We start from the raw sequence: 23,494 nt of genomic DNA, 5'->3' as shown, positions 1-23,494 counted from the left end.
CAAAGAAACACGAAGATAATATACCTAATACTAAACTCCTCACCTTCACTTCTAACCTGACTCTAGCCTTATTTATCTCATACACAGTGGTACCAACAGGTAAGGGCTGCTTAAGCCAAAAACCTGAAGTCATTATTTGATTCCTCTCTTTGTCTTATGGCCAAAGACTATTACTAAGGTTTCTTGATTAAGTCTACCTCCAAAATTATAACTTGACTCTTTTTGCCTCTTTCTATCTCCACTGCTATCATCGTCACTCTTTTGACTACTTCAACAACCTCCTGAGTGGTATCCCTGCATTCACTCTTGTCCTGGTCAATCCTTAAAAAGCAACAAAGGTTATCTTTGCCAAACAGATTGCACCTTCATATGACTCTCTTTAAAATGCATTTGAAGTTATAATGCAACATCCACTTCTTTACCTAGACTTATAATGACCTTTATGATCTAACTCCTGTCTGCCTTTCCTATTTCTTGAGTATAAAGTTACAATGACACTCGTCTCCTTTCATTTCCTTGAATTCCCTAAGCATTTTCCCACCTCTGGGCTTTTGAACATTCTGCAACCTCTCTTTAGAGAGTGTTTTTCTGTGATCTTTACAAAGTGTATTTCAAATATTTAAAGATCTAGCTTACAGCCATCTTTGGATTCTCAATTTTTTTTTTTTTGAGATGGAGTCTCGCTCTGGCACCCAGGCTGGAGTGCAGTGGCACGATCTGGTCTCACTGCAACCTCTGCCTCCCAGGTTCAAGTGATTCTATTGCCTCAGCCTCCCAAGTAGCTGAGACTACAGGTGCGTGCCAATATGCACGGCTAATTTTTGTATTTTTAGTAGAGATGGGGTTTTATCATGCTGGCCAGGCTGGTCACCAACTTCTGACATCAAGTGATCCACTGGCCTCAGCCTCTGAAAATTGCATTCTCAATTTTAACAATGTTTTTGTTTTCTTTGTGTCACTTATCATTTGCAGTTTTTTTCTCACCATTTCTCTCTGTTGCCCTTAACAGAAATTAAGCTTCCTGAGGAAAGAGGCTGTATTTATCCTGATCACTTTGCATGTCAAGCATTTAGTAGAGTAACTGAAACAATTCCTAGTACGGAATGTGTACTTAGTAACTATCTGAGTTAATGAATGAGTGAATGAAAGCAAGCATTCCAAAAGTTCCCAAATGCTTTAAGGACTGTTCTTAAAAGATTGACTTAAGGGAGGAAAAAGACTTAAAAAATATTGTGTGTCTGTATCTGTGTTAGACACGAACGTGTGTGTGTGTGTGTGTGTGTGTGTGTGTGTATATATGCATGTGAGTATACGTGAAGACATATATGAGTATGTATGTGTGTGTATATATATACATATAAATGGAGAGATAACATGTATACACAGATTGTGAGCTATCTAGGAGAAACTATTGACTATTAAAATGCCATAAACATTCCAGCTACCACCCCCCAAAATATGAATTGACATTTTAAAGATCTAAAAAAATACTGAAGTAATTGCATGTGACCAATATTAGAAAAGAGCTATACTTAACATGTTACTTCAATTCACTAGTGACACAACTGTTTTATGGAACATTTATATTTATATGATAAAAATTTAATTTTTCCCAAATGTCCAAATTACATTTGAAAACTAATTTTTTAATGTTTTGAGTATAGTTATTACTAACATTAGTACTAATAAGGGTAAACAATAGGGGAATTAAAAAAACTAATTTAAATGTAGGACATTAGGAATTAAATTTTACTTTGGTTTCAATGCTAAGATAAAAAATGTTATAGGACATGTAAACTGTGAAATATGCCATTTAAAAATATTTCTCTCATAGCAGTAATACATAGCAATATGTAAAGGCCAACTGATATTTTTTGACCTTGTTGTTCTGCCATTTACATGATATGGTATTCCACCAGTGAGTAGGAGAAGATGTGGCAAGGGGACAGAGATGTTCAGGCCCTTGCCATTTAAGAGCATGACCTGTGAGTTGCACATACAGCACTACCATTAACATCCTACTGGCCGTAACTGCTGGTCACATGACCTCAGCAGGCTTCCAAAGAACCTGGGGAATGTGCTTGTTATTCTGGCCATCCATGTACCCAGTTAAAATTTGGAGGAAAAGTGTTAATGGAGAAAACTAGCAGTCATGACCACAGCTATGAGAGAGCAGATAGAGTATCTATTACACAAATACAACACATTAGTAAACACTTAACTGAAAAACTGTTTCAAACATTGAATTCTAATAAAGAAAATAATTGCCACTTTTCTTTGCTTACTTATTTTATTTTATTTTATTTTTTTAATTTCAAGACTTTTGCTCTTGTTGCCCAGGCCAGAGGGTAATGGTGTGGTCTTGGCTCACTGCAACCTCCACCTCCCGGGTTCAAGAGATTCTCTGCCTCAGCCTCCCGAGTAGCTCGGATTACAGGTGCCTGCCACTACACCTGGCTAATTTTGTGTGTTTTTAGAAGAGATGGGATTTAACTTGCCAAGCTGGTCTCAAACTCCTGACCTCGGGTAATCCACCTGCCTCAGCCTCCCAAAGTGCTGGGATTACAGGTGTGAGCCACCACGCCTGGCCTGCTTACTTATTTTTATAAAGCCAAAGACAATATTAATTTTCAGACTAAAATATATGAGTCACTAGGTGTTTCTTTTACAGTGATAACTTCTAATTAACCTAAGAAACAGAATGTTAAATCAGAAAAAAAATTCTTAAAAGCATGCAGTTGACATAATTTACATAAATCTATGGGATTAAGAATTTGTACCATTTGTTCAAAGTACCCTGATTGCCAACACAGATTCAGAACTCATCACTGATCTACTGGCTCTCAGGATATGATTGTTGTACTAAAATTACAGATGTTTCCCATAAGAGTGAGCAAGATGTTATGAATCTCCAAGCATGAAAGATATTCCCACATCTTAAGAGGGAGAAGATGAAGGTTGATGGATTTCACACAAAGCAAACTTGCATAAAGTTACCACATGTGTTTTCAAAAAGTGCATGATCTTTATGATTTAACTCCTGCCTACTTTTTACTTCCTGTGTATCAGGAAATGAAATTGGAGACTGGTGTAATTGTAACTTAGTACTCAAGAACTAGGAGGCAGAGATATCTGGGTGGAAAGGTAGGCAGTAGTTGGATCATAAAGGATGCCTTAGGCCTTCATAAAGGAGTGGGCGTTGCATTATAAGTTCATTGATCATGTGTATATAGTATGTCTTTAAAAGTCTGAATTGGAACACCACTCATTCTTAATTCTCTTTATTCAGTTAGAAGAAAAGAAGGTATAGGTTTCTAAAGAGCCTAAAAAACCATAAACATATCTGTAAATGTGTTCCCATACATGCTGGAAAGTAGAAAAATAACTCCATTTTTATTTTCTACCAAGTGTCCTGTATAAAAAAAAATGATAACATGATTGCTTTTAATGGTAGGAACTAGGCTTTTAAAGTCAATACAGTATACACTCAGGATCTAAAGTCTTCTTTAACAGGAAAAGCAACGTATTACTCTGAAACAAACAAAAAAAATGGAGGGAAAAAGGAGGTAAATTCAAGGTGGAAGGACAGGAAAAGAGACAGAACTCCAGGAGTCTGACTTCCTACATCATTTCCCATAGCGTTATCTGCACACACAGCTCCTCATATACCTTTTTACTTATTTCCTCCTTTTACTACTTTTCTCCGTTGAAGAGGGAAGAGATTAGACATGGAAATAATGAGTTTGATTTGAATGAATTAAGGAATGAATGAGCAAACAAATAAACCAATGGGTTCAGTTGATTCCAGATTTATTCTGATATTTCAGTTATGTGTTAACATCTGATGTCATGGGGAATATGTTTTATGATGACAACACAGGTTTTCAGTTATCTGGAGCACTGAGCTACATCACAGAAGTGAAGTGTTGCTGGTTTTGTTGATTTAAGTCTGCTAGTTCAGTATTTTTTTAAATGAGAAATGTGAATCATTTATGTTTCAAGGTATACCCGGAGAGTTATATAAAAAGCATTAAATTTCAAATAGAGTGAAGCTATACTCATTTAAAAAGTGCTCGTCTATAACACTACAATCCCCAGGAGGAAGAAGAAAATGACAACTGATGAAAGTAAAGCTTCTGTTCAAAGAATAATTTTTACTTTAGTTCAAAGGTATTCTGAACAAGTGGAATATTAACATGACAGTACTAAAAGTGATTCAGGTCACCCTACATTTGAATCTTTACCTATACGTTATGAAACTAAAGAAGAAGTCAAACCAGAGTGGAAAACAAAACAACATTTTTTTAAACAAAACTTGCAGTAAGCTATTGATAAAAAAGATTCCAGTACCCATAAAGAAATCTAAACGTTATTTTTAAAAAAATTCTTAAAGTTATCAGATAAGAGACTTGATTACTTGAGAATTGACATGGTTAGGCTTTGTGTCCCCACCCAAATCTCATCTTGAATTGTAATTCCCATAATCCCCACGTCAAGGGAGAGACCAGGTGGAGGTAACAGAATCATGGGGGCAGTTTCCCCCATGCTGTTCTTGTGATAGTGAGTTCTCACAAGATCTGATGGTTTTATAAGGGGCTCTTCCACCTTTGCTTGGCACTTCTCCTTCCTGCAGCCTTGTGAAGATGCCTTGCTTCCCCTTCACCTTCTGCCTTGATTATAAGTTTCCTGAGGCCTCCCCAGCTATGCTTAACTGTAACTCAATTAAACCTCTTTCCTTTATAAATTACCCAGTCTCAGGCAGTTCTTTATAGCAGTATGAAAATAGACTAATAAAAGAATGAATAAAATATGTGGATTTAGCTGTCCAGTATAACTTTCTCCTTACTATTGCCCAATGTAGTATAAAGTTACAAAGATCTTTCTGAGAAGCCAGAAAATGTTTCACAAAATACCATTTGTGTCTCAATGATGGCAAGATTTTTAAGCAGGTTATTTTTTAAGTTCACATTTAAAAAGCCATTAGACATTATTTCATTTTCAAATTTATGATTAATTTTTAAATTGCATTTAGTTAGCAGATTCTTAAAATTACATTCTACCTTGCCTGTCAATATTTAAATCAGCAAGATATGTTCTTAATTCTTATATTTTAATTTATCAAGATATTTTAAAATGTCTGTACATGTTTATATATTTAAAATGAATTAAATATTTGGTTTCTTCTCTTGTTTTTTATAATTCTATGTAGCATTTAATAAGAAAATCCTTTAATACCCTTATTTTCATATTATATGGAATTAATATTGCAGTATCAGGGTTGGTGTTTTTTTCCCTAATGTGATCACTGGACACAGTAGTTAATTTGCCTGCCTAAACTAGCATGTTCATAGCAACATTCCTGAGGTCATGTGATAAGGCCATATGCCTCTAATCCCTCTGCCTCAGCTGACTGAATTAGGAAAGGATAGCATTTCCATGATAACCAAATAAGCACCAGAAAGCTGAGTAAAATACATTCACTGAGGTCATCCTATGCATAAAGTTGATGTCTTTTATTTTATATTTATTTTTGAACATGAAACATACTTAACCAATGATTGTTTAAAAAAAAAACCATAATGCCACATAACCATTGATATTAGTTCTAACTGAAGAGTTAACAATATTTTAAAGGGATTTAAAGTGATTGAAACTCATCTTTTCATTAAACTTGCCAATCAGAATGGCATGTAAATTGTTTTCTTTAGGCCCCAGTTTTTTTCATTTATTTGAAGTTCAATAATCTTAGCTGGCTGTAATCTCAAATTATCAGTCAACTGCTTCAAGCCTACTCTTACTTAGACTTTTACTGATCTCATACATAACTTTCTTGTGGCTTCCTATTCCAAGTTGGTTTGGCTAAAGCATATCATATTTTTACCAACAATCTCCAAAACAAGTTTCCTACATATTTACACAGCATTTTCTGCTTACCCGTATCACTGAACCTAGTACATGCATTACTATAAAGGTATTTGTCTATTACTTGCCTGTATTCCCTTTTGGGTTTTAAGGCCTTGAGGGCAAGAACTGTTTTTCATCTCTGAATACATACCACTTAGTAATACCTGGTATATCATAGATACATATAAATGTCTTAAGCATAAAGAAATTGTATAACATTTTAGAATGCATTATGAATATATTAAATTTATAGTTTAAATTAATATACACCTCAAATACAGTAACTTTTCAGATTGAATTTGCCCTAAGCCAATTTGCCTTCTCTCTCTCTCTCTCTGTGTGTGTGTGTGTGTGTTTGTGTGTGTGTAGAAATTCTGTACACAGGTACCATAAAAACAGTAAATTTCATCTGATGCTCTATCTGATGCATATATACACACAATTATATACACACAAAGGAAACAGTCAACTCATAATAAATGTTAACTGATCAATATGATATTGGCTTATCCCAAAAATAAAAACAAATTGAGGCAACCCTCAGACTTCCTCATATATGAAAGCTAAGGCTGTTTCAACAGCATCATTCAGTAGACATCATTATGACTAAAAAACTCAGAAGGTAAATTGGTGAGACTTAATGTAGAAATGGCTTAATTTATTACATAACATAAATTAGGAAAAGAACATTGATTTTTAACAAATCACTACATTAACTGATATTTTAAAGTAGAAATGAAATAAATAATCTTATTTTAAACAACGTACTATCAGACAACATTCTAAAAAACACAATTAAATGGAATTAGGACATCAGCATTCAGGTACCATATAGTTAATGGAATAACTGATAATATTAAAAAATAGTAACAGTCAATTTAAATAATAGTTAACTATAAGCTATATGCCTGCAAATACTCTGTGTTTTATATAAGTATAAAAGTATTAAGTCATTTCACCCTCAAAACAATCTTATGAAGTAGGCACCCACTTTATCACTGAGCCGATAAAGACATAGTTGATGCATCTTACCTAGATCACACAACTAAAAAGGGAAAGGCATAGATTCCAATCCAATAGTATTCTTAACCACTATGCTGTACCTTTTCTCTAAAAAGTATTCATAAACCATATATTTGTGGCTAACTAATCTAGATACTGATCTAAGAGTAATTTTCATTACAATTTTCTCAAATTGGAAATCAGAAGAAAAAGGCAACTGACCAGCTGCCAAAATTTTCTGGTTGTGCAAATTGAGGCATGTCCCTATATGTCTCTGAGTTGAAGTTTTAGCAAAACGGACTTAGAATGTCTACGTAGCATACCTTATTACTCTTTTAACTTTTGGCCTCAGGTTTCTTTTCAACAAATATCTGGTATAAAAAATAAAAAGGAAATGGAATGTTCACTTAGATAATAGATATGAAGTGTTTTAGAAAGTATAGAATGATGCCAGGCGCAGTGGCTCACGCCTGTAATCCCAGCACTTTGGGAGACTGAGGCAGGCGAATCACGAGGTCAGGAGATCGAGATCATCCTGGCTAACACAGTGAAACCCCGTCTTTACTAAAAAATACAAAAAATTAGCCAGGCGTGGTGGCGGGCGCCTGTAGTCCCAACTACTCAGGAGGCTGAGGCAGGAGAATGGCGTGAACCCGGGAGGCAGAGCTTGCAGTGAGCAGAGATTGCATCACTGCATTCCAGTCTGGGCAACAGAGCAAGACTCTGTCTCAAAAAAAAAAAAAAAAAAGTATAGAATGCTATGTCGATGTTACTTACAAAAATCATTTAGTCATTGCTGATCTCCCTTCTATATTCAATTATTTCATGAGTATATGATAAAATAAAAAATACAAATCTATTCATAAAACCATTCACAATAACCCAGCAAATCAAAAATGCATAGTAAATATTTCACAGCTATAACGAGTGAAATAATTTTTTTGAAATTCAAAATTAGAATACATAAGACAAAAACAAATCAGCCAAACTGGTATTCTGAAAAAAATCTACATTAACCTTCATGATTTTTGATAAACAGAACATATATCTGAATGCCTGACAAATAAATTTACATAAACATGTTTTTATAAAAATATGTGCTATACAAATGTATAGTTGTTTTATTTCTTTTGACTCACTGTTTCTCTCCAGGAGGAAAATAAAAAATAAAATTCCAGAAAATTAACAAGTTTAGAAATGCCTAAAAGATAAGTAAACAATCAAGTTGCTTCTTAGTTTTGAAAAAATTTCTTAAATTGCTTTTTAAATATTAATTTCTATATGCCATGAGAAAATATCACCTTGCTTATAACTAAAACTGGTTATTGCAGCTAATGAACTAATGCTAAAACACTATTACAAGGCAATACTCCATACACACACACATACACATGCACACACACACACATATATATACTATATATGTATATATACACACACACACACACACACACACACACACACACACATACATATGCAGAGTCATGTGATGGAGGATAACGTTTCAATCAACAGTGGATCATATATATCGTGTGTGTGTGTGTTTGCATTATATTTTTAAGAAAATTTTAAGAGCCTTGTGATGTGCTAGATACGGTGCTAATTCCCAGATATATAAAATTGTAAACAAAACACAAATAACAACTGTTTTCACTAGGTATTAAATTCACTTTAAAAGTCATGTATTTAATAGTTTTCCAAGTATAATTTTCTTAAATACCATGAAAGGTAAGGAGAAACTGTATAAACATGTATTTTAGGGAAAATTAACCTAGTTTGAGGCTTTAGGGAAGACTCCCTCAGGAAAAGACACTTGAAAATAAAGGATTTGGTCAGGCAGGGAGTGTTTGAGTGGGATGATTCCAGGCAGGGGTAGAGTGCAGAGTGGAAGAAGGTTGGTTCCTTCATTCGATGAATGGAAAGGCAGCTACCATAGCTGCAGCAGGGTGATCAAGGTGGAGACCCGGAGACCCATGAGAGAGCTTTCTGAGGCTCAGAGGTCAGCTGGAGAGCATAAGGGTCACAGAATGCCTTTTTTATTTTATTTTTTTTTTGAGATGGAGTCTTGCTCTGTCACCCAGGCTACAGTGCAGTGGCACAATCTCCGCTCACTGCAAGCTCCGCCTCCCAGGTTCACGCCATTCTCCTGCCTCAGCCTCCCAAGTAGCTGGGACTACAGACACTCGCCACCATGCCCAGCTAATTTTTTTGTATTTTTAGTAGAGAAGGGGTTTCACCGTGTTAGCCAGGATGGTCTCGATCTCCTGACCTCGTGATCCACCCGCCTCGGCCTCCCAAAGTGCTGGGATTAAAGGCGTGAGCCACAGCGCCCAGCCACAGAAGGCCTTTTAAGCAGGACAGTGACCATGATCAGAAAGGGAAAAATAATATTTAAAATCGTGACAGCTCATGAGGATATACTAAATTTCATAAAACAACACCAGTAATTAGAAATTATTCATCCATTAGAAGATTATTGATTTCAAAGTTAGTAGACAAACACTGTATTTAGGTAAGATACAAAGAAAAAAAATTTAAGTTGCTATACTGTAGTTTAAAATATTAGAAGGCATTTGCTTCAAGGACAAAAGATTAAAAGATTATACCAAAGTATAATCTCAAAATCATATTTGATGTAATAAATTGGTCAATTTACAAACATAGAAAGATAGATGGTAGAAATAGCTATAATTGTCTATTTTGTTACTATTGAAAGTTCCATGAGAAGAGTGTCTAAAACTGAATAGATGCTCAGCCTGCCCTCAGTTGAATAGATAGTTAAAGTGATATTAATACAAATATTTCTGAAATTTTATAAAGTTTCTGTAGATTCATCAGTGTCCTAGCTCTCCAGAACATGCTTTATCCCAGGTAAGACACTACCCAAAAATCAAGAAAATCGGTCACATCATAAAATATCATTAGGCCTTTCTTCATTGACAAGTTATCAATTTTACATTAGCCATGACCATTAAGTCTCTATCATGTGCTATTAGCTCGGTTTTACTGTGATGCTTGCTTGGAGGCTCTGCTGTGCACCACAGGCCAGATCTGATACCTTCAACAAAGGACAGCATCAGGAAAAGGAATCTATTAGGTACTTCCTGATAAATTCTAGACTCTGGTAGGGGCTTCTGAGTTGACGTCACTTACATAGCTTCCAGACTACAGCAAAAGACTCAGTCAGGATTTCTATATTTTCCTATGTCGCAGGCTACAAGGATTAATGACATAAGACTGCGTGCATGAATTAGGTGTCCATTTTATTTTGGTTCTTTGAAAAATTGTTTTAGTCTACAGATACATAAGGATTTCCTTCTGTAGATTATAGTAATTTTGTACTTTTGTAAATGAAATAAAGCATTTAAAATATCTCACTAGGTCCTCAGTTTCCTTACTTTACATGGTGACATGGTTATTTGCATAGGTTCATACAGTCTACTTATTCATCAGGATATAGTTAAACAAATTAGTTGTATAACTAAGGCCTTAGGGAGATGCCCATATTGGAGAATGATGCATCTTGAGTCAGGTGGAACCATTGCTTTTAAGGAACTAAGGCTGACTTTATTTATGGAACCAATCATTGCAAAGTCAATCCAGGGAACTTGACCTGATACCTGGCTGACGCCATGCAGTCTCTCAAGTCAGGAAGGTCATATCTTGGAAGGCTAGGGATGTCAACAAATTTCAGTGACCCTGAGAATAGAGGATACACCCAAAGGTACAGGTAGTATAGGTGAAATCTGTGTATGCTTTCTTGGGGTTGGCTTCCTAACCTCCAGTTAGTAAACAATAAAGGCTTTTAAAAGTTCAATCTGAGATTTCTTACAAAAATTTCCAAGTAGAAGTGAATAATTCAAAGATCCAGGGCTTTTTTAAAATCAGAGATAGGGTCTTGCTTTGTCACCCCAGCTGGAGTGCAGTGGCATGATTATAGTTTACTACAACCTCAAACTCCTGGGCTCAAACAATCCCTCTGCCTCAGCCTCCTGATTAGCTAGCGTACAGGCACGTACCACCACACCCAGCATTTTTTTTTTTCTCTTTTGGTAGAGATGGGGCTTTTCCATATTGTCCAGGTTGGTCACTAACTCTTCACCTCAAGCCATCCTCCTCCCTCAGCCTCCCAAAGGAATCGGATTAAAGGTGTGAGGCACCACCCACCCTGAGTCTTTTATTGTAGAAAAATAAATCAGCCTTTTGTATATATTCCCCAGTCTTTGTGTCTTTCTCTAGTCTAAAAGCTGCAAAAATTTCCTAAAATTCGAATGTTTCAATGTCTGCTGTTTACCAAATAGAACAATTTTTATATTTTATTTCAAGAGCTTTCAGACAAAAATGACCTTCCAGTATTCATATTTTTCTATTTAAAAAAATAAATTTCTTTTTGTCCATCACAATATCTCTGAACCTAAGTTTACACATTTATAACACAAATATACTGGTATAAAATTATCTCAAAGAAGACCAATAATACTAGCTTGCTATGTTATAATATGATAATTATATCTTTCCTAGATTTAATGTGCAAATACTATAACAATAAAATTAACTCAGAATGATTAAATTCAGAATCATAATTCTGGATGTTAAAAACAGGTAAGCCCACTTGACAGCAATATTCAATTAAATATCAGCTTTTAGACTATACTTTTGTATCATACATTAATATAACAATAACCTTATAGTGATTTAATTTTATTTTTGCAATTTACATGACAGTATATGAAATAAACAGTTGTAATTTTATATTCTAAATCTGAAAAGCCAAATCAAAATATTCTACATGATCCATGTCATTATAAGTTAACATTTTAAACACAAATTGGATATGTGTTTAACTCACACTTACCCATGAAATTGAGATAGCCTTCTCCACCAAGCCCATGCGTAATGAGTCGAATCATTTTATGAAGCTGTATTCCACGATCAATAACTGGAGTAAAAGGAGCCAGGACACTCATGTTTGTATACATTTCGGCATCCATCAACCAAAATGCCAGCGACTTATCCCCAACCAATGCCTACAGAAATAAAAGTAATGGAGATAAATGAAAAAAAAAAAGTGCTAAGTACTTGTGATTTACAATAGAACAACACATGGTTACAAATGTTAGGAAACATCGTAGAAGAGGTGTGTAGATTAATATTAATTTCAGGTATTTTCCACTGGTGATTTTCTAGGCTCAAGGTAAGCTGGTAAAATATGTTAGACATCAACACATTTGTTTTCAGGACTGGACTGATTTTTATTTTTAGAAGAGGTTGGTGAAAGATTCATGATAAGGTACCTGAATATCTGTTATATGTGAGCTGACACCTCACATTTTCTTAAACATTTATTATAATGTTGAGAATATTAAATAGATTTTTAAAATAGATTGTATATAATGATTTTATTTGCTTTGAAAGAAGTTTCTGAAAAATCATTGATATATATAATATATATATTATTTTGCTCATATATGAGTAATATAATATTATATGTGTATAAATATATCACAATAGTTCCTTCCTGCCCTCAGCAGAGAAAATAAGTTGAGAACTTTTATTTAAGTGTAAATTTGCTTTCTCATTATATTTGCCATTTAATCTAAATTTAGTTTGTTTTACCTGAAAATATAATCATTATTAACTGAGGCAGGTAACTCAGAAATGCCCTGAGTAACAGCAGAGAGACCTCCTAAAAATCTGAATTATTTACAGTTCAAAACATCTAATGCAGTGTTCATCATGGACAAAACAATAACATAGAGTAAAATGTATAATAGAAATTAACCCATAATCTCAGTACCCTATTACAATTCTTTTCATTTTCTAGAAAAAAATTTTGTTTACAATCTTTTCTATCTTTAACCTACTCTAATTAAAATGATTTTTCTTTAAAAATTGTTATAGGATTTATATCACTACTTCTTAAACAATCCACCTTCTCTACTTGTTTTGAATTATTTAATTATGTTTTTAGCTATAATTATTTATTTCTATAATCTCTGATTCTATTATAAAATTATTTTAATAACTTTTGATCAGGTTCATAGATAAAAGCTTATTTTCATATCAAGTTGCCCTCTTATAAAATCCTGTTGAGATACTGGTGAAATTAAGTTTACAAATTTAATTGTTAAGGATTTATCTAAAAAGTTTAAAATAACATCCACATTTTTACTATAAATTATATATGTTTATTTATTCATTTTTATGTATTCATTTACATTTATATTTTTTATCAGGCTTAAAAATCAAAAGTACATTTGCTTTTAGAAAGAACGAGGCAACTTGCATTACTTCTGCTATCCTGAGAATTCCTGAATATGTAAGACAGAATTCCCCGAATTTTTAAAGTATGAAATAATTCTTGGTAAATCTGTTTCTTTACAGATTAGGTAGAAAGTTATGTAAGAAATCTTTTTCATCTTCCATTTGTTCATGCCACTTATTTGTTTACTCTTTCATCATACAAAATAAACATATGCTGGGAATTCACTATGTGCTGCAACTTCAAGGAGTTTGCAATGGAAAGCTGTAATTTATGCATATATTTTAATTTTCAAAATGTTATATATTTGGTGAGAGTTTCCCCCTCCCCACCCCCACCACTCACCTATTAAACTAATATTATTCTTTTCTAGATTGGGTTCTTCTTTTTTAGATAAGTATTTATCTTATCTGCTCTATGGACAAGGATAATATAAATTTAATTTGATAAGAAAGCACAGCCCCAATTTGGAAGATGCAAAATTTAACATGGGTTTACTTTAGAGGTCATCAAGTTTCTCTAAGCGTGGGCCACTTTCTCTGTCTCAACTACTCAAATGCATCATTTTGGCACAAAGGAGAATACGTAAACAAATGAGCTTGGCTGTGTTCCAAGTAACCTTATTTACAAAAACAGGCAGCAGGTAGGATTTGGCCCATGGGCCTTGGTTAGCCAACCCCTGCTTTACTTACATTTTCTTAACAATTAGAGGAGACACCTGAAAAAATAATGTTTGCGTTAAATGGCCAATTTCTGCAAAAATTATAGAGAAACTTATTTAGTTTCAATTTTTTAATAAAGATACTTTAAGTAACTTCAAACATTTTATTGTCTACATTTTAATCTACAAAAAGTAAATTTTACGTTGACGTGTATGAGGATTAATATGACCTTAAATAAGTGGCCTTTTTACTCCATTTTAAAAATATTTATTAAGTGATGACTAAGATCAGTCACAGTGCTAAAGGCTGGAAATAGAAAGACAATGAAAAAAAATTCTGTTCCTAAAACATAATGGAAACTTGGAGGACAGGACAACTAATTTTTCCCTGCATGACCCAAGGAAGGCTTCATATAGAATGTGATGTCAGAGCCAGGCAATCAGGTCTGAGTAGGAACTTCCCAGATGCAGATGCGTGGGGAAAAGTACAAGACTGGAAAAAGCTGACCTATCCGGAATGGGTAGGGATTTCAAAGTATTGAAGAACAGGAGGCTTGGAGAGTTGGGCACAGAATAATGCTGGAAACTTCAGCTTGAGCCAAAATAGGAGTGGCTTTGAATTACAGGCTTCGACCAATATATCTGGGTTGACAAGATGAGCTTTCCTCTTTAGAAAATACCTTAGGCTGCATTCGAGAAGACAGACTAAGGCTGGAAGGAACACGGGTCAGGGAGGTCAGTTAGCAGGAGATTTCAGTGACTGAGGGGAAAAAATGAAGAATGCTTGTGAAAAGCATAAAAGAATACCTCTAGAAGGCAGCCTAAGATGGAAACTAAAATAACCCTGGTCCAGCACCAATATTCTTCGTTATGACAAGGGAAAACATATAATACTTGCAACTGCAATGTATAATCTATTAATTATAGTTTGGCAGGACAAACATACTACTGCATTTTGAAACTGGAGTTTCTCTATCTACAAATTTAACATTTTTTCCAATATACATAGTTTTCCTGTAAAGATATATATTAATACACACACACACATACATACATTATAGTAACTACAGAGGTTTATATTTTGATATGTTTATATTTAAATATGTTATTAAGGAGAGGGAAGGAAGAAGAGAGAGAGAGAGAGAGAAATAAATGAATTTATGCACATATTCATTTACCTGATCATGGCTCTCTGCATAAGCAATGCACTTTTCAAGGTAGCGCCTGTTTGTGAGCGTGTATACTATATTGCCCATGTTCCAGTCTTCATCTTTAAACTCTTTAAGTAGCTAGACACAAGACAGAAAAATAAGCTTCTGAGTAAGGCATTACTTTTCTTATTTTTAAATCACAATCTGAAGGTATGCATTATATCAGTGCAAACTATTTGATATGCACATATTAGCCCACCCATCTAGCGAAGTTATCACTGTCTAAACTTTTGCTGAAATTAAAGCTTTTATACAGAATGTCCAAATGACAGTGGTGTAGAGAGAGAGAGAGAGAGAGAGAGAGAGTGTGTGTGTGTGTGTGTGTGTGTGTGTGTGTGTGTGTGTGTGGTGTCTGCTTTTGTACAGACAGTTTAATCATTATATTTTAGGATCTTTGCAACTTTTTTTCAGTAATAACTGCTACCACTTGATTAATGCCCACGGTAATGTGTTATTGCATGGCATGTCTTTCTATAACTTGTACATGGTACAGATACACTTGTTATTTTTTTTGTTTATATGAAAAAAATTAGTAAAAAGAGTGTTTCACTTCCTTTTTACGAAGTGATAAAACAACTGTTTCAAAATTTACAGCTAATTATCATCAAATAATTACCCTCTTAACAGACCACACATTTTGTGTGTCTGCATTTCAATTTCTATTCAGTCTTCAGTCTGGCTGTGTCCCTCCAACACTATACTTTTATGCAGCTGAACTTGCTGAGGTTAAGCTTGTGGTCTGAGCTTAAGTTAGTAACTGCTCTCTCTTAAGTAGATACTTGCTATACATATTGACACTGCTGATCCTATCTCCTGCCCCTGAACTTTTCCCTTTATTAGTCTACTACTGTGAAACTCTTGCTTTATATTGTTTTGTTTCTTCCCGCCACTCCTGACATACTGTAAATTCTCTTCCTCTGTTTGTCCTATAAAGACTGATGTTCCTCAGGATTATGTCCTAAATTTACTCTCCCTCTTTAATTCAACACACTTGCATACAATTATGAGAACATAAGCAGTTCTGATCATTGCAGTGTGAATCTTTGGGCGCCAGAAGGCAGAACGTGGAAGGCAGAAGAGCAACCATCCATAGATGTTCACAGCCTAATCCACGAGAATCTTTCTAAAAAGCAGGCATGAGTGTCAAAATAAGAGAGAGATTTGAAGATGCTATACTGTTGCTTTTAAGACAGAGGAAGGAGCAATGAGCCAAGGAATACAGGCAGCTTTTGGAAGTGAGAAAAGGTAAGGAAATGGCTTCTCCCTTACAGTCTCCAGAAGAAATGCACCCCGTTTACGCTTTGATTTTAGCCCAGTAAAACCCACTTCATTTTTGTAACACATAGAACTGTTGTGAATTTGTGCTGTTTAAGCCACTAAGTTTGTGGTAAATTGGATATGGGAACAATAGGAAACTAATGTATAGACCTACACAAATGGGCCAGACTAATTTTTGATAAAACGGCAAGAGAAATTCAATGGAAGGTGGGCGGATGTTTCAACAAATGATACTTAAAGAATTGGATACCCATGGGTAAAAAGAGAACGATAAAGAACCTTGAGCTAAGTCTTATATATTGCACAGAACTTAACCCAAAATGGATCATGGACTTAAATATAAAAAAATTTAAAAAAGATGGCCAAATAGGAACAGCTCCAGTCTACAGCTCCCAGCCTGAGCGACGCAGAAGACGGGTGATTTCTACATTTCCAACTGGGGTAGCAGGTTCATCTCACTGGGGAGTGCCGGACAGTGGGTGCAGGACAGTGGGTGCAGTGCACTGTGCGTGAGCTGAAGCAGGGCGAGGCATCGCCTCACCCAGGACGCGCAAGAGGTCAGGGAATTCCCTTTCCTAGTCAAAGAAAGGGGTGACAGACAGCACCTGGAAAATCCGGTCACTCCCACCCCAATACTGCACTTTTCCAACGGGCTTAACAAATGGCAATTTGTTAACAAACACCAGGAGATTATATCCCGCACTTGGCTCAGAGGGTCCTACACTCACGGAGCCTCACTCATTGCTAGCACGGCAGTCTGAGATCAAACAGCAAGGCGGCAGCGAGCCTGGGGGAGGGGCGCCCGCCATTGCCAAGGCTTGAGTAGGTAAACAAAGTGGCAGGGAAGCTCGAACTGGGTGGAGCCCACCACAGCTCAAGGAGGCCTGCCTGCCTCTGTAGACTCCACCTCTGAAGGCAGGGCACAGACAAACAAAGGACAGCAATAACCTCTGCAGACTTAAATGTCCCTGTCTGACAGCTTTGAAGAGAGTAATGGTTCCCCCAGCATGCAGCTTGAGATCTGTGAACGGGCAGACTGCCTCTTAAAGTGGGCCCCTGACCCCCGAGTAGCCTAACTGGGAGGCACCCCCCAGTAGGGGCGGACTGACACCTCACACGGCCAGGTACTCCTCTGAGAAAAACCTTCCAGAGGAACGATCAGGCAGCAGCATTTGTGGTTCACCAATATCCGCTGTTCTGCAGCCACTGCTGCTGATACCCAGGCAAACAGGTCTGGAGTGGACCTCCAGCAAACTTCAACAGACCTGCAGCTGAGGGTCCTGACTGTTAGAAGGAAAACTAACAGAGAGGACATCCACACCAAAAACCCATCTGTACGTCACTATCATCAAAGACCAAAGGTAGATAAAACCACAAAGACAGGAAAAAAACAGAGCAGAAAAACCGGAAACTCTAAAAATCAGAGCGGCTCTCCTCCTCCAAAGGAACGCAGCTCCTCACCAGCAACGGAACAAAGCTGGATGGAGAATGACTTTGACGAGTTGAGAGAAGAAGGCTTCAGACGATCAAACTACTCCAAGCTAAAGGAGGAAGTTTGAACCAATGGAAAAGAAGTTAAAAACTTTGAAAAAAAATTAGACGAATGGATAACTAGAATAACCAATGCAGAGAAGTCCTTAAAGGACCTGATGGAGCTGAAAACCACGGCACGAGAACTACATGACGAATGCACAAGCCTCAGAAGCCGATGCGATCGACTGGAAGAAAAGGGTATCAGCGATGGAAGATGAAATGAATGAAATGAAGTGTGAAGAGAAGTTTAGAGAAAAAAGAATAAAAAGAAACGAACAAAGCTGCCAAGAAATATGGGACTATGTGAAAAGAACAAACCTACGTCTGATTGGTGTACCTGAAAGTGACGGGGAGAATGGAACCAAGTTGGAAAACACTTTGCAGGATATTATCCAGGAGAACTTCCTCAATCTAGCAAGGCAGGCCAACATTCAAATTCAGGAAATACAGAGAATGCCACAAAGATACTCCTCGAGAAGAGCAACTCCAAGACACGTAATTGTCAGATTCACCAAAGTTGAAATGGAGGAAAAAATGTTAAGGGAAGCCAGAGAGAAAGGTAGAGTTACCACAAAGGGAAGCCCATCAGACTAACAGTGGATCTCTCAGCAGAAACTCTACAAGCCAGAAGAGAGTGGGGGCCGATATTCAACATTCTTAAAGAAAAGAATTTCCAACCCAGAATTTCATATCCAGCCAAACTAAGCTTCATAAGTTAAAGAGAAATAAAATACTTTACAGACAAGCAAATGCTGAGTGATTTTGTCACCAGCATGCCTGCCCTAAAAGAGCTCCTGAAGGAAGCACTAAACATGGAAAGGAACAACCGGTACCAGCCACTGCAAAAACATGCCAAATTGTAAAGACCATCAAGGTTAGGAAGAAACTGCATCAACTAACGAGCAAAATAACCAGCTAACATCATAATGACAGGATCAAATTCACACACAACAATACTAACCTTAAATGTAAATGGGCTAAATGCTCCAATTAAAAGGCACAGACTGGCAAACTGGATAAAGAGTCAAGACCCATCAGTGTGCTGTATTCAGGAAACCCATCTCACGCGCAGAGACACACATAGGCTCAAGACAAAGGGATGGAGGAAGATCTACCAAGCAAATGGAAAAGAAAAAAAGGCAGGGGTTGTAATCCTAGTCTCTGATAAAACAGACTTTAAACCAACAAAGATCAAAAGAGACAAAGAAGGCCATTACATAATGGTAAAGGGATCAATTCAACAAGAAGAGCTAACTATCCTAAATATATATGCACCCAACACAGCAGCACCCAGATTCATAAAGCAAGTTGTTAAAGTGGGCGAAGGATATGAATAGACACTTCTCAAAAGAAGACATTTATGCAGCCAACAGAAACATGAAAAAATGCTCATCATCACTGGCCATCAGAGAAATGCAAATCAAAACCACAATGAGATACCATCTCACATCAGTTAGAATGGCAATCATTAAAAAGTCAGGAAACAACAGGTGCTGGAGAGGATTTGGAGAAATAGGAACACTTTTACACTGTTGGTGGGACTGTAAACTAGTTCAACCGTTGTGGAAGTCGGTGTGGTGATTCCTCAGGGATCTAGAACTAGAAATACCATTTGACCCATCCATCCCATTACTGGGTATATACCCAAAGGATTATAAATCATGCTGCTATAAAGACACATGCACACGTATGTATACTGCAGCACTATTCACAATAGCAAAGACTTGGAACCAACCCAAATGTCCAACAATGATAGACTGGATTAAGAAAATGTGGCACATATACACCATGGAATACTATGCAGCCATAAAAAATGATGAGTTCATGTCCTTTGTAGGGACATGGACGAAGCATCATTCTCAGCAAACTATCTCAAGGACAAAAAACCAAACACCGCATGTTCTCACTCGTAGGTGGGAATTGAACAATGAGAACACATGAACACAGGAAGGGGAACATCACACACCGGGGACTGTTGTGGGGTGGGGGGAGGAGGGAGGGATAGCATTAGGAGATATACCTAATGCTAAATGACGAGTTAATGGGTGCAGCACACCAACATGGCACATGTATACATATGTAACAAATCCACACGTGGTGCACATGTACCCTAACACTTAAAGTGTAATAATAATAAAATAAAATAAATAAATAAAAAATAAAAACTATAAAACATTTAGTAAAAACCATAAGAGAGTCAAAAAGTTCTTAAACTTGATACCAAAAGAGAGACCTATAAAAGGGAAAAAATGATAAACTAGCCTTCATCAAAATTTTTTAAAAATTGCTCTGGTAAAGCCAATGTGAAGAGGATGAAAGAACAAGCTTCAGACTAGGAGAAAAAAAATTGTCAACCATATATCTGGCAAAGAAGTTGAATCTAAAATATATAAAGAACCCTCAAAATTCCACAGTAAATAAACAATGCCATCAGGAAATGTTTAAAAGACATGCACAGATACCTCACCAAAGAGGATATGCAGGAGGCAAATAAGCACATGCTTGGTATCCAGCATCATAAACCATTTGAAAAATAATAAAACCACAATAAGATATCACTACACACTGATTATAATAGCTAAAATAAAACATAATGACAACACCAAATGCTGGTGAGGATGTATAGAGGCAGGTCTCTCAAACATCACTAGTCAGAATGTAAAATGTTACAGTTACTTTGGAAAACAGTTTAGCAGTTTCTTAAAAAATTAAACAGGGAATTACTATATGGTTCAGTAATTGTAGTGTTTGAGCATTTATCTCATAGGTATGAAAACTTATGTTGATAAAAAATGAGTACACACATGTATACAGTAACTTTATTCATAATAGCCATAACCTGGAAGCAACCTGGATGTTTTTCAATGGGTGAATGCTTAAACTGTGGTATACCCCTGCCTTGGAATCCTATTCAGTGCTGTTGAATGCACTGTTGATACATGCAACAAGAATGCTGGATGTAACAACATTGGAGGTTTTCTTGGATAAATCTCGAGAAAATTTTGCTAACTGAAAATGCCAATCCAGAAAGGTCACAAACTGCACGATTCCATTTATATAATATTTTTGAAATGACGAAATTATAGGAATGGAGATCTCATTAGTGGTTGCCAGGGGTTAAGGCGTTATTAGAAGCAGGCAAGATGAAAATAAGTAGGTGTTACTCTAAAGGCAACATGAGGGAATCTTGTGGCAATGAATGTGTTTTGCACCTTGAGTATATCAATGTGAGTATCTTGGTTAAAATATTGTTCTATACCTTTGCAAGAAGTTGCCACTGGGGAAAACTGATGAATGTGCATACCAGATCTCACTGTATTATCTCTTACAACTGCATGTGAATCTACAATTATCCTAATATCTCAAAAATGTTTAATTAGAAAAACTATGTTTATTAAAAATACTAGGTGCTCGATAAATATTTGGTGGAATTAACAGATCAATGAATGAGTTCATTAGACACATACATCACCTTAACACAAACACTTCAAAAATGATCAAATAAAATGAAAGGAAATACAGCAAATTTGGCATAATTTAGATAGTCAAATATTTGTTCAGCAATTGATTATACTAAGAATGATATTCGAAACTAATGATTTTGAAATAATACAACTAGGAAACGATCTAGAACAGGATGGTCATATCCTAAATTTAGGATAAAATATTTTTCTATTTGATAACTATGATTATTATAGTTATCATGTATAATAAGTATGATACATTGCCTAATGCATTACCATCATCATACAACGTAATAAAATGTTTATTAGGTTAAATTTCAATTTTTTAAGCTGCCATGAATACTCAGAGAGAAAATACCTCACTTTGTGCTATTACTGACTGAAAAATAATTCTAGGTTGACGTACACCTTAAAAGATTATTGAATGTGAACAAAGAATGATTAAGGCTTTTAGCAGGAGGTTAAAAAGTAAAGATTTGTCACTTGTGAGGAAAAAAAAGTCTACATGAAAAAACTAGAAATAGCAAGAGATAGGGCTGATAAAGAACCTTATACCAAGGTGAGAAAATTGGAAACCACAGCATTTTTTTTAAAGTAACAAATACAAGGCAACCTTCCCATGTATTAAAGGAGAATATTCCTTTGTTTGTTTGTATGTTTTCTAAGTAAAAATCTTTAAATACTTGCTTTTTGACCTGATAATGTTTAAGGAATCATTATAAATGTAGGAGCATAAGTTATGTTGGTCGAAGATTAATGTCACAGCTATGCATTGCACAAATTGCCCGGGGGGACAGGAAAGACAGCTAAGAAATGATTATAGTAACCACTTCCTTAAGAGTAGGTTCTACAGTTTTTCTACCCAAAATTAAGCCCTTCTACAACTGTGGTCTCATGGCACCAGTTAATGTCTGAAATAAAGGGCTCATCAGAAAGCTATGATTATTTGTATACATATCTGACTCCTTATACATATATATTCAGCCCATGAATGTCGACATGGCTGCTAAGAAATGTTCTATATCAAACCTAAGTCTACATAATGACTTTAGTCCTTTAGGCAAACATTAAATGAAAAAAGAAAAACCAAACTACTTGAAATTTCATTAAATTTAATAAAATTTTATTGATAAATGATGTGCAAAGTACCATGTATAGTTATTCATTCCTAGTGTCTGACAAATGGTAAGTACTTTTTAATGTTGAATAAAGGAATGGATGAATCCAATCCAAATTTTTTGAGGAAAAACCATACTATTAAGCAAGTACTGGGAATTAAGGAGTAACTTTTACATTAATGCATGATCTGTAGGCATAAATGAATGCTTTAATGAAGTCTAATGTGTATTAAATATAGAGCACTGAAGTTTCATATAATTGCATTGATAATGCAAAATTCCATTTATACAGCTAACATTATATTAATCATATTTTCCCTTTGCCTGAATACGTATGAATACTTTAAATCAGAACTTTTAATATTTTGAGAAGCACCTTATTAAAAAGCATAAGAATCAACAGACTAATGAAAGAATTTAATACTTCAATTATAATATCTGTAACTAATGATCACAACTAAGAAATAAAGATAAATGAAGCAACACCGTATTCACAGAAACAAAAAATAGTTACATGGACTCTTACCTGAATCCACTTATCTGGAATTGCCATGGCTAGTCGATAGTCGAAACCACCCCCTCCCTGGGAAATTGGAGAGCACAGAGCTGGCATTCCTGATACATCCTAAAACAAAGAACGTCGGTTCATAATGATGAAACTTTAAGTAAATATTCTGACCGTAAAGCCCAGGTCATAAATGAAAACAATAATAGGGGCATATATTTCGGGGCTGCTTTGGTAACATAAAAGTCGATAAAATTGTGATAGCATATCTTATTTCCCAGAAAGACTTTTGCTTAATGTTTTCACTCCAGGCAAACTTTGATCTCATGAAGCTATTTATTTCTTTTCTTCAGTATCGCCTAGAGAACACAAAATAGTAAAACTATTATTGCTAAAACATTTCTTATTTTTGAACTACTGTAAAACATTTATTAGTTTTGTTGCTTTCACCAAGCACAACAATACATGTGGCATAAATCTGTTATAGTTGTTCTTTCTGTATGTAGCCCTGATAGGGAGTGTATTTTTGTGAACACTAGCTTTTGATGAAATGGAA

The 23,494-nt window shown here is 35.5% G+C and overlaps 1 protein-coding gene across 1 annotated transcript in view; it reads right to left on the bottom strand.

The window, feature by feature from the left end:
* GBE1 (1,4-alpha-glucan branching enzyme 1) overlaps positions 1–23,494 on the bottom strand; it is a 284,910-nt gene that overhangs the window by 92,091 nt on the left and 169,325 nt on the right. The window contains exons 10-12 of the mRNA XM_032150400.2: positions 22,960–23,058; positions 15,008–15,118; positions 11,762–11,933 (exon numbers count right to left, since the gene is read on the bottom strand). Coding sequence (XP_032006291.1) covers positions 11,762–11,933; positions 15,008–15,118; positions 22,960–23,058 — 382 coding nt within the window. The remainder of the gene's footprint in view (positions 1–11,761; positions 11,934–15,007; positions 15,119–22,959; positions 23,059–23,494) is intronic.

This window comes from Hylobates moloch, unplaced genomic scaffold (genome assembly GCF_009828535.3).
Source record: "Hylobates moloch isolate HMO894 unplaced genomic scaffold, HMol_V3 SCAFFOLD_4, whole genome shotgun sequence".
Lineage (NCBI taxonomy): Eukaryota > Metazoa > Chordata > Mammalia > Primates > Hylobatidae > Hylobates > Hylobates moloch.
The sequence above is the reverse complement of the archived record's forward strand: the minus strand, read 5'-3'. Positions and strand labels throughout refer to the sequence as shown.